The sequence below is a fragment of the Meleagris gallopavo genome, chromosome 1 (assembly GCF_905368555.1).
Source record: "Meleagris gallopavo chromosome 1, MGAL_WU_HG_1.1, whole genome shotgun sequence".
Classification (NCBI taxonomy): Eukaryota; Metazoa; Chordata; class Aves; order Galliformes; family Phasianidae; genus Meleagris; species Meleagris gallopavo.
Genome location: NC_139404.1, coordinates 166,136,120 through 166,154,829, shown reverse-complemented (window position 1 = coordinate 166,154,829; position 18,710 = coordinate 166,136,120). Strand labels below are relative to the sequence as shown.

The window sequence follows — 18,710 nt, the reverse complement described above, 5'->3', positions numbered from 1 at the left end:
GTCAAGCAGAGACATTAAGCCTGGCTGCGTGGCTCTCCTGTGAATGTGTAGATGGAAGTGCACAGGTAGCTGATATAAGATCCAGACATATTTACATCCTTGATGTGCAGAGGAAGACATGGTTCCCCTACAATCCCCCCATGAAGTCATTCCCTGGGGTCTGTTCCTGGAGCAAGCAGATGCATCCACACGGAAACATGGTAAATCAAAGAAATAAGTCTTATTTTGTGAGACTATTCTGGTCCAAAATATTAAAAGTAATTTGATGACCACATTGCCCCAAAGCAGTGCTGCAGGATTTGGCCCTCGATATGTTTGAATCAACGCAACTGCTAAAGTTTGAGCTGGGAAGGTTTCATATCTTTTTCATGCAGGGATGAACAAAGGTGCTGACTTTTTCTGAGATCCTGTAGTGACATTTCTAAAGGTATTTCCTATTCCTAGGACAGTTGTTAGGGTGCGTAATAATGCTCATTTGTATTCAAATCAATCAAAATGAGACATACAGCATGACTTACAGTTTCTGCTTGAAGGAGACTTTATGAATGGAACCTTGACATTATGTGTTCACTATCCCTCCTTCTCTTCACCCTAGGTAGCCCAAGTTTGTCAGTTTTCTGAGCATGTTGTATATTCTAGCTTTGATTCATTTATAATCTCAGCAGCTCAAGGCAGTGTCAAACCTAGTTTAGCTGTCCACTTAAAGTGGTTTTATGGCTGCTGTGCACCTCTGAAGATTTGCAAGCCAGCAGTATGTACCACTAAATCAACTTCTGTCAGTTTTACCAGGCTTTTGGAGAGAACAGGAAAGATGCTATTGCTTTACTTCTCAACCTTTGGTGTTCTTAAGAGCCTTTTGTCATTCTGAAGTTGTGCTCAAATGGTGGAGTTTTAATACAGGATTTATTACCCCTCTTCACTGTTTTTGTTCTGTCTTGTGGTTTATTAAAGTCTATCGAGTTTGAAACAGCCACCTCTGTATAAATCAAGTTGTATAAATAAATCATCTTATACCGAAGGTACATAATATTTAGGGTTTGTCCACAAAGGAAAATGTTCTGATTTAAGTGTGAATATTAACTGGAAATGCAGTAGCTAACGTACCTCCAGAGCTTGAATGGATGCTCCCATTCTGTACCAAGAGCTTCCTTGTGCCTTTTATTATGAAGTTAACTGGTGAATCAGCATAAATTTTTCACTTATCAGTGAATGCATGAATAAAGCATAGGCTGGGACCTTTTATTATCTCTGTCTGCAGTATGAGTTCGATCTTGTCCAGACCATATGTGGCTGATATTCATGGCCACATGTGATACCTCTTAAAAACCCCCTCAGATTGGTGGACTTGGAATGCACATGGAAGCTTCTTTTTATTTGCATTTTAAGAATGACTGCCATTGAATTTTTTGTCCTCACTGGGACACGTTTGCCATCTTCATGCCACTCATCAAAAAGGCACAAACTCTACTTCATTTAGGAGAGAAGAAGTTTAGTCACCCCAGAGATATGAAAAGAGTCAGGCTGGAAATTAATTTATTCCACACAAGAATGCCACAATATCACTTGTAGGATCCCTCGTTTGGACTAATAAGTACACAAAAAGCAACTCACAACTGTCGGTGCTCCCTGCTACCAAGCTGTGGTGTCTCTGGTATTTTCAGATTACACAGTGGCCAGCTACCTGTGGCTGTAGGGCTGTAGGGCTATCAGCAACTGCAATAGCTCTGCTGTGAACATCTCTTTTGCACTTGAGGGAATCGCAAGGAGACATGAAAACTCCAGCTACAAGCTGAAGCTCATTTCTAATCAGTTACATTTTTAAGCCAGAAATCTGGATGTGAGGTTCCAGCTCTTCAGAATATGCTCACAGCAAAACAAAGCAGATGGAGAATTGCTGCCCTAGTGTTTTGGGTGAGGAGTTATAACTGACTTTGGCCTTTTCCTTGACAAAATTTTCAATTACACTAAAATATTCCTCTTTCTAGTGCTGCTGACTCTTCTCCCATGACTCTTGATTCAGCTGAACCATAAGGTTCATAGTAATGAAAGACATCTTTTTACTCTGCCAATATCATTGCTTATTTTATCTCTGCAGCTCGCACTAGGTCCTTGAATGAACTGAAAAAAAACCAGCCCTGCTGTTATCTGTGTTGGGCAGAAATGGACGGAAAACCTGTGGTATAATGCTCTGCATTATATTTCCACACAGCTGAGATGTACTGCTAGGAAGACGGTGCTTTCAGTATCCCTTCATCTCCTCCCATAAAATAAATGGGGGATTCGCAGCTTGCCTCAGTTCCTGAGAGGTGTTCATCATCTTCAACTATTTGGGCAATGTGGCACCTGCAGGTGACCTCAGCCAAAGGGCAACTAATGTAGGGAACTCCCTTTAGCAGGGGTGTTGGACTTGATGATCTCCAGAGGTTCCTTCTAACCCCTACAATTCTGTGTTTCTGTGATTTTGTGACTTCAGCTTTTCTAAGCAGGATGCTTCCCAGAGCTGCTGGAGCTTTCCTCACCCTAGGAGCGCAAGTTTGCATCTCACATGTTGCCTTCTCAAAGCTCAAGTTCAAGCATGTAGGCTTGTGCAGCCTTGCAACAGAAATAGAAAAAGCAATACCGCAGGCTCTCCGTTGGTTTCTGCCCTGGGCAGATAAGGAGGGTACTCCTGTAAAATGGCCCAAGGCATTGCCATGACTCAGTGCAAAACTGTGCAGATAAAATAAGCTACACTGCTTAGAAAAAGAGTGAGCCTTACAGAGGCCCCAGAAGAATGGAACGTTTGAAGAGAACAATAGCTTAATATTATTTCTGTAATTATTGTTTTGTGTTGTGCTTGAACTGTGGAGCCTTCCTGCAGGATTGGAGATCTGTGGCACTGTTAATGCATGAAATGAAGAGACAGCTCATGCTTTCACAGGGCTCTCAGTTTGTGCACTGGGGTTGAAAGAAGAAGAGGAAGGGAGGTAGAAGGCAGGTGCCATTTAAGTGCTGGTGGTGTGAAGACGAATGTCAGGACTCATCTGGGAAACAGAAAGGACATTCTTGGACACATAAGGGACAAGGGAGGGCACAGTATCATGCTGTCATGTCAGTCAGATCACAAAATATTTAATTCATTTTTTCCCGAAAAGCAAAACACAGCACCCAGGTTTCTCATTGAAGATGCAGAGGGGCTTGTGAATGACACTGACTTTCCACAAGATTTGGACTCCCAGCTGCTTTTGTCCAAGCAGGGCTGTATGATCACTTCACAACTCCACTTTCGCTGTCTTCATGTCACATCATCCCTTTTGCTGGCTGAATATTGCCTCTCTTGAAGAGACAGCATCCGTCTGGGGGGAGGGGAGGAAAGAAAAACCTAACCACAAAACAAATGCACAACAAACAGCAGCTGTTCAATTTCAGATGGGCACTAGCAGCACATGCAGAAGTCCCCAAGGAAATGTTTGAGTGGACTTGAGTGAGGAGAATGGACTTCATCACCTGGCTTTGCTGTTCCTTTCAGAGCAAGAACACAGCAGAAGCTCCAGGGGAAGATGAGGTTCATGCTGCTGGCGATGTCCCTGGGGCTGTGTTTTCAGAGGGCAGCCTGCAGTAAATGGCTGGCAGTACCCAAAAGGGATCCTGACACTACAGGGTGCACTGCCTTCTCAGGCTGTCTCATATCCATGTCTCTCAGTGCTTAATTTGTCCCCATCTTTCCTCTGGCCGTTGCCATGGAAAGTTTTTTAGCATTTAGACTGTCAACTGTATGGAGATTACAGGGAGGGAAGAAAATAACCCAGCGGATGATTACATTCAGACCTGCTAAAAAAAAAAATATATATATATATCTTTCCTCCTAAAATCAGCATTTTACAGTACGGAGGACACTTTTAATCCTCATACCAAAAAAAAATAATAAATAAATAACAATAAAAACAGTCCAAGATAAGACAACTCTTAACTCTGACCCTAGAAAAGAAAGACAGGATATCATCTTGATCACAGCTGAGAGAAGCCTTTGCCAAGGCAGTAGGACTAAAGGGCAAGTGTGGAAAATTTTGCAAGGGGACAAGACCAAAGAATAAGAATTTATGCTTTTGCCACCAGGTGTTATGTGACAGTTTGGTGGAAGAGACGTATCCTACTAGTGGCTGAGTTTAGGTGTATGGGAGAAGGAATGGAGATTAGAGTAACTGCAGAATCCTGTGTAATGCCATTACTGCTCTTCACCTGCTCTTCTTTGCTGGGGTCCTCTAATGCACAAACCACAGCTTTGATCACCAGACTCAGCATCCACAATATCAACATTTCACACTGCATCCTTTTTTAGCATGGCCCCATTAAAAGTGACACAAGGATGGGAGTTGTATCGTGCTGCTACCAAAATTTAAAATACAAAATTTTCCCTTCCCCTGTGTAAAATGAGTTTGCCTTCGGATGTCTGTCAATCATGGTTCTACCTGCTAGCAATCATTTATGTTCTGTAACTATTTCTTTAATATTATCACTATTTCTCTAAGAAATAATCTGTGTACAGTTAAGTTTGTTTTGTTTATTTTTTCTTAAAGATTGGAAAATGGTATTTTTTTTGTTTCTGTGTTTAACCTTCCCTTTCTCTAACCCACCTTCAGGTATCTCCATGCCTATCCCTGTCTTTGGACTACAAGATGACTCCAAAGTGTTTAAGAAAGGCCACTGCCTTCTTGCAGATGAGAATTTTGTCCTAGTAGGCTCCTTTGCGGCGTTCTTCATCCCTCTAACCATCATGGTGGTCACTTATTTTTTAACTATCAAGTCGCTGCAGAAAGAAGCCACGCTGTGCGTGAATGACGTTGGCCCAAAGACCAAGTTTGCTTCTTTTAGTTTCCTCCCTCAGAGCTCCCTTTCTTCAGAGAAGCTCTTCCAGCGCTCTTTGAATAGGGACATGGGGACCTCTGGGAGGAGAACCATGCAATCCATCAGCAATGAGCAGAAGGCTTCCAAGGTCCTTGGCATTGTCTTTTTTCTGTTTGTTGTGATGTGGTGCCCGTTTTTCATCACCAATGTGATGGCTGTAATTTGTAAGGAGTCGTGCAGTGAAGAAGTCATTGGTGGGCTACTTAACATATTTGTTTGGATTGGGTACCTTTCTTCAGCCGTCAACCCGCTCGTATATACGTTGTTCAATAAGACCTACCGCTCAGCTTTCTCTCGTTACATTCAGTGTCGCTACAAGGAGGAGAAGAAACCTTTCCAGCTGATTTTAGTGAATACTATCCCAGCGCTTGCATATAATTCTAGCCAGCTCCACCTGGCTCAAATGAAGAGTTTGAAAAAAGAGGCAAAATTGATGACTAAGGATTATTCGATGGTCACGATAGGAATACGCAATATGGATGGTAACTCAAAGGGAAGCATCAGTCCAGGGAACGAAAAGGTCAGTGGCGTGTGACTCGACCAGCTGTTGGCAGCTGCCACGACAACCCCAAGTGTACACTGAGAATTTCATCTCATGGTGAGATGCCCTGAGTGCAAGAAAATCAGCCCTGTCTGAGAGACCCTCCAGTAACATCACATACGCCTCATGTTATCCTGTTGATGAAAAGCAGGGTGGAATGGTATCAAATGTGCAATTTTTTTTCATACAGTACTTTGGCTGTTTTAAGCACAGGCTTTATTAAAATTATTTTTTTAATAATACAAGGGATATATTTCTTAAAGAAAAAAAATACAATTTCTGGTATTATAATTATGGGCTGCAAAGAAATCTACGCATTTCTTCTCTCTTTGCAAATGAAAGCTAAGCTGTCCTTTGATTTCCTTGCAGGGTAGGCTCCAGCTAGTTCATCTTCCTGCAGTGGGATTTTCTTATCATTAACTGAATGAGCACTTTATGGAACTCTAAATAAAATGATGGTTAATTTACTAATATGTATTTAAAATACGTTTTAAAGCATTAAAGAAAAATCTATTAAAACCTGTATAGATGAATTATATAGAAATTTTGGTAACTGTTTTTATGGCTATTTTTTTCTTCCAAGTGACCATTCTGAAATGTTAATGGACTTTTCCACCGCTTGTTCTGAGTTCAAATTTGCAGTCTTCAGAAGTAAATTATACTTGAATGATCCCTTGTTTCTATCACCATTCTTCATCTTCTATTTCACGTCTTGCACTTTATTTCCATTCTACAAATTTCATCTGTTCTAACATAAAACTTCAAAGTAATTTTTTCAAAAGTCATTATTGGACTTGATTCTCTGCTCCTTCCCACTGCTGTTGACAGGGAAGTGAAGTGAGAGAAGAGTGGAAAATCAAGCACAGGACTGCTAAGTAATTTCAAGAATGATTCCATGCCTCTGCTTGATTCCATCAGAGCCTGATTTAAGTAATGTCAGTGAAAGTTTTGCATGAGAAAATCCTTTAGTGAAAGGTTTCAGCAGATTATCTCTCACCATTTCTCTTTGGTTAAAAAGGCCATTATGAAGGTGTCCTTTTCTTTTAGTGCTCATAGAGTCAGAATTATTCAAAACCTGTTACTTGTTCAAATTTTTTTCCCTGGTTTCTCTGTTTTGCTGTTATGGTAGATTGCTCAGGAATGATAGGTAGCTTGCACTACTAGGACTCAGCCTTAATGAAATATGTTTGGGCAGATTGGGCCCACTTGAAAATACCAGGACTTAACAATAGCACCATATTTCACCTGCACAGCTCCAAGGGCAGAACGCATTACATAAAGAACATCAAATACATTTTCTGGAAGAATGTTGTCTGATGACTTTCAGGCATCATGGACATTTTAATTAAAGTTAATGGGACTGTGCTGGAGAGCGGAAACACAAATGTTGCATCAGAACTTCAGTCCAAGCATTTGATTCATTACATGAATTTTATGGTCATAAGTAGGATGCATTCCAGTTTCAGATCCTGTCCAATCTGTAAAAATAGTACCACCTATCCAGAAGCCAAACTCCAATACCTTCATCATTTAACAAGTCCTTCTCTTGAAGCTGATCAGTTTCCATAGAAGAGTTAAATACCCACTAGGGTAAAGAAGAGGAGATAAACAAATCTTATTAATTCAGCAGGGTTTGGCTCAGAAAAGGAAGACCTTCAATTTAAAATATTGAATTCTGTGGTAAAAGAAGACGTAGACCTTGAGTGGTTGTTCGGCTGATTTCCAAGCAGCCACTTTTATTATTCTTCTACCTGTTACCAGTAAGATAACTAAATCTGATGGGGTTTGGGGGCAGTTTCCTCCATAGAATATGGGTAGGATGGGATGGGTCACAGCATGTCATTCATGGGCATGTGGCCATTAATGGTTACCACCCAAAAACTGGGACCTTTGCATCCTATGACAAATCAACTGGTACACCATATATTGTGCTCACCAAGATGATTGATGCAAACACTTGGACACCAGAATCAAAGCAAAAGAGCTTTAGCAAAAGGAAAAATCAGCTCACCGTTTCTCCCTCCCTATGCCCTCCCAATTCCTTCATGGCACAACAAGAGGAGTGCAAGCCCACAGCTCCACACAGGCAGAGAAGGGATTTCGTGGGGAATCTGCAAAACATAGCTGAGCACAGGGACAGCTACAAAGCAGGTGGGAACAGTGGGACTTTCCACTGTTTGTTAAGGAGTTTGATACAGATCCTAAATCAGCAGGTTTGAGCCAAGGCCAACCACCAGCTCTTATTACACCGCCCAGCCAGCATCACTCCAGGGTACCCCACAGAACATGGTGTTCAGAACCTCTTGGTGCCCAGACATCTCCTCTTTGCAAATGGAAGATGGTTTTGAGGATTCACCCTTGAGAACTCCAGGGGAAAGGTAGGGAGCAATAAAACCTAAGTTCTGTGAGTAGGGAGCTCTGGATCTGGCACCAAACCAGATTGCCTTCAAATGAGGAATACTGATCAAAGGACCCTGAGAAGGAGGGGAAAGGAAACACGGGTGCTACTAAAAGTGGAGGGAAATGTTACCTTTAGTGCAATTCCTTCCAATTTTGTTGCATTTCTTTCAAGTCCTTTCAAGATAAATAAGTGTAAAGGACAGAGAGCCCTTATCCTATTGCCCATCTGTGCCAGGGAGCAGAGCTGGCCTGCATACCATAAAATGTATACAGGCACCCTGCACTTTTCCACAGCTCAGTTCTTCCAGATCTCCTGTTGCTGTTCAGCACAGTCTCCCCTACTCGGCTGCTCTTAATAAGCTGCTGCTGAACATTTCACATCCACTGCCTATTCTCTCTGCTTACCATCTGCATTTCACCCACATGGCAGTGTAAATCAGCCTGCCATCCCTCTCTCCTTTCACCTTCTGTTCCTCTTTCACAATGTGAAATTGCTCAGGTTGCAAATACTGACAGGGAATGTTTCAATGCAAACAGAAAGGGTTTCAATTACTTGCTTGATGTTTCATTAGAACTCTGAACATGAAATCCTTTCCCACTTATTAAAACAAAACCTGTGTTTGGGGCCTAAGAGACTTGACAGTTTTTCTTTAATTAACAGCTGGAGGCAACATAACATTTATTTTTGGTTAGAAGCGGTGATATCTGATGCCAGAGATTATAACTGCTAGCACTCAGATAGATGGCTTTATTGAGAGAGCAGCGGCTTCTGCCCAAGAAACCTCTCTAAGCCAGGAATGTGCAGCAAATGAAAACCACAATCTCCAGCTCCTTATGAAGATATCTGACAGTTTTGGAAGGACCGATTCTGCCACTTCGCGCTAAAATTTTAATAGATTTTTTTCTGTGGTTTGCCTTAGGGATGATGACAGAGCCAATGTCTGAATTTGTAACATCCACTGTGCCAGTTCTGCAGGAGGCTGTTAATCAGGAGATGGCAATGATAAGTCATTACACTGCTGCCAGATCTCAAAGTTCAGCCATTTTCAAACAGAATTTGTTGACGGGCTTGGGATGAACACTACTGTTTGATATGACCAGCTTCCGAGCAACAACTCCATCTTGTAAAAAAAAAGGGAGTGTTTTCATTGTGCATCAGACCGGAATGGAAATTGTGAAAATTTCCAGGAAAAAAAGAAGAAAAGAAAAGAGACATTCACATTGACTAGATCAGAGGACAGGGCCTTTCCCTGCCATACAGGAAAAGCATGACGAGTCAGTCTGTCACATCCACGTCCAACAGAAGACTGCTTCATCTGAAAAATGCTTTAACTGACAATTTTTCGAGCAGTTCTACATTTTATTACTGCTGAGACTGCATCTGAGAAATGCCCAAAGACATGAAGCTCACCATGTATCTCCTAAGCTGGTGTGCATACTTTATATACTTCAGGGTAAAGCATCCTAAGTATCGATCCCATCCAGCCGATCATGCACTGTATTTATGTAATTATTGGCAAATGGTGAGATGCATTCTATTTTGAATACCTGTATCTTTGCTTATGTAAATACATAGAGAAAAATGTTTGCTGTATTTTGTAAATGCTAATGTAAAATGGTGTTCTGAAGCTTTATTGTTTTGCCAGATCCCACTGCTCATAAAGCAGATTAAAATATTCAAATTCCATCAGTTGTTTTATAAACTGGAGGTTTGTCTTAAATAGTAATTATCATAAAATCATAGAATGGCCTGGATTGAAAAGGACCACAATGATCATCAAGTTTCAACCCCCCTGCTATGTGCAGGGTTGCCAACCACTACACCAGGCTGCTTAGAGACACATCCAGCCTGGAATTTTAGTTGGGTTTAATCACCTCCTATATGTACATAGTATAATATCTGCTGAAAGTTAAGGTCATGTTAAAGCACTTGCTGAACTGTCAAAGACAAAAAACATACTGCGGAATTTAACTCCATCTCAGTAGTCTGCAGTCCACAATGAGCCATTGCAATCATTCTTTTTTCTAAAATAGCACTCCTGATGAAAAAGGATGCAATTTTTGGACAAATAGATATAGCTTAAAATGTTGAATCTCAGAAACAACGTAATAGTAAAAAAAAATTATATAAATTTCCCCAAAATGTCACACAGTGAGATTAAAATTAATAAGCATCATATACAAATAGCATTACGACACTGCAAACATAAATAACACCTGAGTCACAGAATCACAGTGCCATCTATTGGTGATATTTCCTTTTTCATAGAGAATATTATAACAAGAACTCAAATTGGACTTTACTGCTACATGATTTTTTTCCATGGTAATCCCAAAACAAATGTATTCCTCCAACCTGATCTTATGGCATACATGCTCTTGTTTACAACTGCAACATATATTAGACTAGTAAGGCTGGCAATAAGAAGTCTCCCTCAAACCTAGATTAGTCCTAATGATTCATCAAGCTTTAAAATGTGTAAAAGACCATACAAAGACATCTTTTTTTTCCAGAAGTTATCTAACAGAGGTAAACACTATTTTTGTTACAAACCTTGAGGCACCACAGAGTGAAATGCGTCTGGTAAATCCCTGGCACATTTCCACTCATTTGTCTCTGTAGTACTCATCTACTGGACATAGGCTCCAAGATATGGTTATTACTCACATTAATTGGAAAACTCACTGCCACATTTACCTGTTCTGACAATACTTCGCACTGACCCTTGAAATAGAACAAATCCACCTTATCCATCTGACACTCCAACCCCTAAAAGCAAAGAAGATATTTGGAAAAGAGGATATTGGGCCGTCAGGTTTACAGTATGATCTTCTGAGACTGCTTGAAATGTGGCAAAAGGGTATTTGTAAATTTTATATCATGCAGTGACATTCCTTGATTTAATCGTATTCTGTTCAGAATTGGTATTTGTAATTTAATCAAAGACGTATCACGTTATCTGACCCTGAAATAGCTCTAGAAGTCATTCTGCAAACCACAGTGTCTTCCACTGAGCATTATTTAACCACACACATTCACAGTTTTTCATTTGAACTGCAGTCCAAATTTTAGGATGGAGAAAATCTGTCAAACTCAAAGGTTTCATTCAAATTCTGTGCATCATTTTACGTGCATCAAGTTACTCAGTCTTCACAGGACATAAATTGGAATTAACTCCATCTAAATTGCTTGAATTATATTGCTATGTTTCCAGTACAAAGCAAGGCAAAATAGGTGATGGCTCTGCAGGAAAATTTAATGCTAAAACAAAGAATTTTAGGTGGTTCTGGAGAAAAATGGGAATGGCCAAGCACTGTGGTTTTACAAAACATGTAAGGTAATGTTTTGCCAATCTTGGTGTGAAATGAGTATGGAAAATCAGACCTAGGATCTTTAATTAAGAGATCCTCATACTTCAATAGAAAAATCTTCCTTTTTTTATTAACTTCTGTTTTCATGACACTTGGGAAGGACGCTATGCCAGCAGGCTTCCTTATGGCTGCATGTCAAAAGATTTTCTTCAAATCAAATCATTAGCAAAGAGATAATGAAGTAGAAGAGCACAGAGTTTATGTAAAGGATGTACATTAATCTATGGACCTATATACCAAAAAGAGTTGATGTGAATCAACACAGTCCCTCATCAAAAGCTCATCTTAAATCATCAGTGTTCTCCAGAGTGGCAGGACACCTGTGAGTCCTACAGGGGACTAAATTGGGCCTGTGGTATTTTGCTTGTAGAAATCTAAAAACATATATGTAAGAGGGAGAGTATATATAGTGGAGAAATTATTGCAAAGATAGTGCAAAGAGGTCATGACGGCTCTGGAAATGGCAGATGGAATTTTAAATAGATAAACATAAGGTGGTACAACTTAAGGTGATTACTTGAAGGGGAAAAATCAGTTCTAGCTTTACATACAGAGTGACATGTCCCAAACTGATTGATATCAGTCTGGAATGAGATTTTTGTGTTATGTGTAAAAATTGAGTATAACTTTAAAAAATGAGAGAAAAGCAACATGGACAATCAATATTAGAGGATGGCATCCATATTTATAACCCAATTTGACAGGATTTCTTCAAGGATTGTCTGAATTCGTGAAGGAAAAATCCAAAGAGGGCTCTTTATCATACAGGTTATACATACCTCCAGCCAGAGATCTCAGGTTGCTAGATGTTAGCAGGGTGCTCCAGAGAGCCAAATGCTTGTCCTTCTACCAGGTTACACTACAAAAAAATGAAGTGTTGAGCTGAATGTACTTTTAGTTTTCACCACTACAGTTGCTCACGTTAAGACTTCAAACAAAAAAGGTGATCTATGTATGTATATAATGAAGCAATTACCATTTTTCTATTCTTGCTCTTCCATAAATGCTTGTGCATGTGCCTAAAAGATGTCAAGAAGTCAATTCACAAATTCTTAAGACACAATTCGCTGACATCATGAGTTCACTTTTATTTTTCCTGTTATATGATGAATGTTCTGCAGTGGCAGAAAGATTGCCAGCTTGACTGTCCTTACACACTTTCTCACTCTTTCCAGGAACCCAGAAATAAAATGGTTCATGCATCCAAACAACTGCAGCAGGAAATAGACACAACAAAACAGAAATTAAAATGATGGTTGCTGAGCTTCAGAGCAACTTTCAGGCTGGAAAGCCCGGAGAAAAGAAGGTTCTGGGGAGATATATGATAGTAGTTTTTCAGTATAAAGGGGCTATAAGAAAGAAGAGGGCAGAGTCTTTAGCAGGGTCTGCTGTGATAGGAGAAGGGGAAACGGTTTCAAACTAAAAGAGATGAGATTTAGATTGGATATAATGTGAAAGTTTTTTAAAATAAGGGTGGTGAGACATTGGAACAGGTTGCCCAGAGAGCAGTGGATGCTCCATCCCAAGGGACATTCGAGGTGAGGCTGGTTGGTTCTCTGAGCACCTGAGTGAGCTGTCGGTGTCCCTTTTCATTGCAAGGGAGTTGAACCAGATGGCCTTTAAGTGTCCCTTCCAACTCAAATGGTTCTATAAGTCTATGATTCTAACTTTACAAAAAGCCTGTTTCATAAAGTTATTAATACTGAATCATTTAAATGACAAAGAAATTTGGATGATCCCTTTCTCTATGCAGCAAAAGCAAAACTCATTTTTCACTGTGAGTCAGTCATTGAGGCTGGGAACTGCTGGGAGTCTGCTAGTAAAGAGTCCATATCTAAGCTAGCTGACACAGCTCTGAAATGAAACGGGGAAAGGGAGAGAGTCTAAATTGACTATTTACAGCAAATGGAAAGTATCTCCGATTGGAATTGCCCAGAGAAAATTCTTCCCTTCAAATCCAACCAGTATAAAACAGCTCAATTCACAACAGCTATAATGTAGCCACATAACATTGGGTTTCAGTATTATAGCTGTGGCTGATGGGCCTAAAGACAAGCCTGGAGGTGTAGTAGAGGGGATAATTTTCCCATTGCAAGAGAACAAGATTAACAGCCACATTTAGGGTCCCCAAGAGAGAAGACAGACTATTTCCTGAATGTGTCTATTTAACAACAGTCACCCAGGAAAGGATGAAAAAATTGAACTGTGCCCTATTCTAATGTGTCCAAGTAGCAGGTGGATAATGCAGGTGGGTCAGATGAAAGCAGAAAATCCCAGAATTTGGAAGCAGTGTTGTCCAATAGATTCTCCACCAGAATATTTTGAATGGTTTCATGTCACTTTGAATAGTGTCACTGACGAAGTTTTCGTGCGAGCAGAAGTCCCCGTGGCTGGACTCAGGAAATCTGTATCTCAGTTCCCCACATTCTCCTTTTAGTCTTACAGTCATCAAACTGGTGTCAGAAGGCTAGGCTTTGAACATTGTTTTGCAATTGTGACCTGATCACTGTAATCACAATCAGTTCTTTCCTTTTTTTTTTTTTCTTTTTAAATAGCTTATATCATCAGTAGTTCAGAAAGCATCGCCCTTCTTTACTGCAGCTTCAATTTTTTTATTTACTCCAAAATCTATTTCTGAACTGAAGCCTCTTCTTTTCACAAAGGCCTATTATCCTCGTCCTCTGTATATTTCCTACTGCAGGAAATATAATAATCTTTTTTTTATTTTTTCCCTTAGCTATATATCTCAGATTGCACTTCATCCCATCACCCAGGTCATTAATAAAGCCACTAACCAGTCCTGGCTTTCATATCGATCCCCGAGAGGTGTCACTCTGCCACCTGGACTCTATACTGCTGATCAATACACTGAGCCCAGCAAGCCAGCCAAGCTTCCACTCGCTAATTGAGCCTGTATCTCACCAGTCTGACTAAAAAAAGACCAAGAGAAGTTGTCGCAAAGTCCTTGCTGAAGACAAAGTATTCATCAGACACTACTCTTGCTATGTTTACTGAGGGAGACTTCTCATCACAAAATGTAATTAGACAGGTCAGATATGCAATGCTCTTGGTAGATCCATGCTGGCTGTTCCCAGTCACCTTTTTCTTCATGTACTCAGGAATGGCTTCTGTGAGGATTTGTTCCATAACATTGCAAAGGTAAGGATGTGTGTAAGGATGTGGTAAGGATGGCGAGTTTTTAGGCCTTTAGTTTGCTGGACTTTCCTTCTTAGAATCATAAAATCACTAAGGCCGGCAAAGGCCTCTATGACCGTCTAGTCTAACTGTCTGCCTACTACAAACATTGTCCACAAAACCATGCTCCTTAGTACCACATCTACACGTTTGTCGACCACCTCCAGGGATAGTGGCTCAACCACCTCCCTGGGTAGCCTATTCCAGTGCCTGACCACTCTTTTGGAGAAAAAGTTTTTCCTAATATCCAATCTGAACTTGTCCTGGCACAACTAGAAGCCATTTCCTCTAGTCCTATCACTAGTTACCTGAGAGAAGAGGCCAACCCCACCTCACTACAACCTCCTTTCAGGTAGTTGTAGACGGCAATAAGGTTTCCCCTGGGTCTCCTCTAGACTAAATAATCCCACTTCCCTCCACTACTCCTCTTAAGACTTGTGCTCCAGTCCTTTCACTAGTTTTGGTTCCCTTCTCTGGACACACTCCAGAGCCTCAGTGTCTTCCTGGTCGTGGGGAGCCCAAAACTGAACACAGCACAAGAGGTCTGGCCTCACCAGAGCTGAGCACAGGGAGATGATCACCTCCCTGCTCCTGCTGGCTGCACTATTTCTGATACAAGCCAGGATGCCATTGGCCTTCTTGGCTTTCTGAGCACACTGCTGTCTCATGTTCAGCTGAGCGCTGACCAACACCCCCAGGTCCGTTTCTTCCACACAGTTTCCCAGCCACTGCTCCAAACCTGTAGATTTGCCTAAAGTTGTTGTGACCAAAATACAGGACCTGGCACTTGGTCTTGTTGAACTTCATCCCTTCGGCCTCAGCCCAGCGATCCAGCCTATCCAGATCCCTCTGCCGTCCTATCCCCATGCAGATCAATTTCCTGCCAACTTGGCGTCATCTGTAAACTTACAGAAAGTGCATTTAGTCCCCTTGGCCAGGTCATCAATAAAAACACTGAACAAGGAAGGCCCCAATACCAACCCAACACCACTCGTGACCAGTTGCCAGCTGGATTTAACTTCATCCACCATCGCTATCCACGCTAAGCCCCCCAGCCAGTTCTTTACCCAGCAAAGAGTGTACTTTCCCAGGACAGGTCTGCTAACTTCCCCAGGAGATCACTGTGGGAGACAGCGTCAAAGGCTTTGCTGAAGTCTAGGTTGACTACATCAACATCTTTTCCCTCATCCACCAGGCTGGGCACCCAGTCATGGAAAGAGGTCAGATTGGTCAAGCAGGACCAGTCTTTCACAAATTCATGCTGCATGGGCCTGATCCTAATTTTCTCCCTCCACATCCTAACAACTTGTTTGTATTCTCCCTCCAAGTTTCCCAGCCCTTCTTCCACAGGAGGTAGACCCTGTTTTTCTCCTGAAGCCTCAGGAAAAGCTCCCTGTTCATCCATATTGGCTTTCTTCCCCACCAGCTCATCTTGTGGCACAGGGGGACAACCTGCTCCTGCGACTCCATTCTTGAGCAGCATCTAGCCTTCCCAAACACTCTTACTCTTCAGGACTGACTCCAGATGAATTCCCCCTACCAGTATCCTGAATAGTTCCGAGTCCTCCCTCTGGACTGCCCACATCACATCCTTCTAAGAAGCTGTACCCACCCTGCTTGCTCCGAAGGGATCCAACAGCTCTTCTGGAGGTGTTTTGCCACATTTTTACCTCTGCTAAGGGTCCGCATGTGGTCTTTGTTGAAAGGCCTTATTGAAGATGGGAGTCACGTTTGCCTTCTCTCACTCAAGAATAAAATTTAAAAATAGAACTTATTTTAAAATAAATATTAATAATAACAACAAATCCGGACAGTTCTGACTTTTTAAACATGATATGAGATGGCTTTGCAGTGACATTGCCAGGTCTCCCAGCGCCATATAAGGCATTTGTTTGTTCTTTTCTGTAATTCCACTTAGTCATCCTGAATCAAATGGAATGAGGACATTTAGAAGACCAGTCTCTTTTGCCCTAATTTCTCTTGGGACAACACAAGCATCTTATTCCACTTTTTCATCTTAAAACATGGCTGGAATTTTCTAACTCTCCTCATTATCTATACTTTCCTTCTGACCCATGCGTGGTATTAAAATAAATTTCTTCCTGCTGGGGATTCTGTTAGCTGTTCCAAAGCCATCTAGGCATGTTACCATACCCGCTCTTTGATGGCAGTAAAATACTGCTTTTTCCTCAAAATTTTTAAAAGCTATGCACTTCAAAATGACCAATCAGACCAGAGGCAAAGATTTAAAAAAAAAAAACCACTACATTTTTCCAACTTCTTAACACAATTGGCTTATTTCTGCAACTGCGAATGTTCTGTCTATGTATTTCCGGCAGCCACTCTGCAAAAATGATTCATGAATATGCCCAGCTTTACAACAGTTCAGAGCTATTGAAGGTCATTTCAGCTCAACAGTGCAGCACTATAGAAACACCAATACAAAATATGGCCAAATTAGATAAGTGGGGAGTTATACCATTATCGGAGTGACAAAATACAATTGCTGATCTTGAAATCATCTCTGAAAACAGAAGAGATTGTGTAACTTGATCAAAGGCAGATAACAAAGCCGTACAAGGAAACTCCTCCATTTACTAATCTGTTTAATCAAATACAGTTCCTTCTAAAGACCGGATCTGTTTTGTTTTTTTTTCTTATAGAATGAGGAAACTTATAAAGAACACAAAAAGAGGAGACAGTTAGCACTGACAACTCTGTAACTTGCATTACATTGCAAGCAAGACCAAAAGACCTAAGGACTCAACTGCCTTACTAAGTCTGTAATGAACATAAAAGAAGCGATACAAGCAAGAAATGGAGAAAAGAAGAAAAAACTGTAATAGAAGTAGATAAAATAACTGAGGGTGTAGAGTCTCCAGCCTCTGCAATGGGCTTTGGTGGAGAAGAAACAGTTTGGGCAAATCACGGGTAAAGAACCACCTTGAAGGGAGAGCAGTTAAATAACATCACAAGTTGCACCAAGGTGAAATCTTCACAGTCAGGAAGGAAAGAGAAGGAAATAAACTTTAGGAGATCTCACTTCTATTTAAGGCAAAAAGTAAGATAGATGGATGTGATCAAGAGGGAGAAATTGGAAAATAAATCAATAATAATGAAGTGGCAGATAAATTCTCCCTTTGTAAAGCTTCTGACTTGAAAAACTGAATACTTGAAGCAGAATACGTCAGTACAATCAGCTTGAAATACACTTAGAATAATAATGTTAACAGCCATATATGCTGCTTTAAAATGACCGATAGTATGATATTAATTTAAGACAATTTAGAAAGTATGGCACTACTATCATAAATTACCAAATTATGAACAACTGCTATATGAGATTGTTATATCTGTCTTGTTACTTGTTTTCATGCCAGCTGTATGCCACAAAAACAGCTCTTTGGAGGGCTGTAACAGAGCCCTCACGTTATTCTCCTATGCATTTATTTTGGTCAAATCTCCTGGCAAAGCAGACAACCAAATGTGAATACAGTGGTCTGAATAACCAAAGAGATAATGAGATCACATGCAAAAAAGCTAAGAAAAAAAAAATATGAGAAGACCTAGCAGGAGATGGAATTGACAGCTATTAGGTAAAAGAGATTAGCAACTAACATCCTTAATCCAAACTACCACTACAAAAGCCTCGGAAAAGTATGTACCCAGGTACATGGCAGGGGGAATGGCCATGTGAACTGAAATGAAGATGGAAGAATTGAATTTGGTATTACACACTTATGGCATACGAGTTGCTTGCCTACAATGTGTAAGTTTCTTGCTGGAATCTTTATTGCAAATTTGTTTGATTGGGATGAAGCTGGTGGTAGATTTCCCCAGGTACCAAAAGTATGTTTAAAATGTAGTGAAAAATCAAAATGCCTTTTGACAGAGTATAAAGCCAATCTTACAGATGCCAGAAAAAATGCTGGGTAGACTACATGAAATCTTACACACTACTGCGGGAGATCAGTGATTAAATGGTTGAAAGTGCTGTAAGAGGGAACATACAGCAAATATGTTGATGTCTTATGCTTGGAATACAGTTATAAGATAATACATAAGGCAAGAGTACATGATCCATGAGAATATCAAAAGCAAATTTTTGTCAATCTTTTTAATATTTTTCCTTCTACTATTTGCCATGCTACACCATATGAGGAAATGATTTATGTGGTTTCACCATTTGATGATGGACAGGATGCCCATTTCACCTCTTTTATAGATAGTATGAAATGAAACATAGAACGATACCAAAATCAGTTCACTAGTGACAGCTGCAGGCACTGTCAGGCACAGTCTCTAAAGATACAGAAAC

At 40.6% G+C, this 18,710-nt stretch overlaps 1 protein-coding gene across 2 annotated transcripts in view; it reads left to right on the top strand.

The window, feature by feature from the left end:
• The window catches only part of HTR2A (5-hydroxytryptamine receptor 2A), a 30,818-nt gene extending 21,303 nt beyond the window's left edge, over positions 1-9,515 (top strand). For both annotated transcript variants that reach the window (XM_085215850.1, XM_085215849.1), the window contains exon 4: positions 4,620-9,515. In XM_085215850.1, coding sequence (XP_085071976.1) covers positions 4,620-5,419 — 800 coding nt within the window. In that variant the 3' untranslated portion in view covers positions 5,420-9,515. The remainder of the gene's footprint in view (positions 1-4,619) is intronic.
• The last annotated feature ends 9,195 nt before the right edge of the window (positions 9,516-18,710 follow it).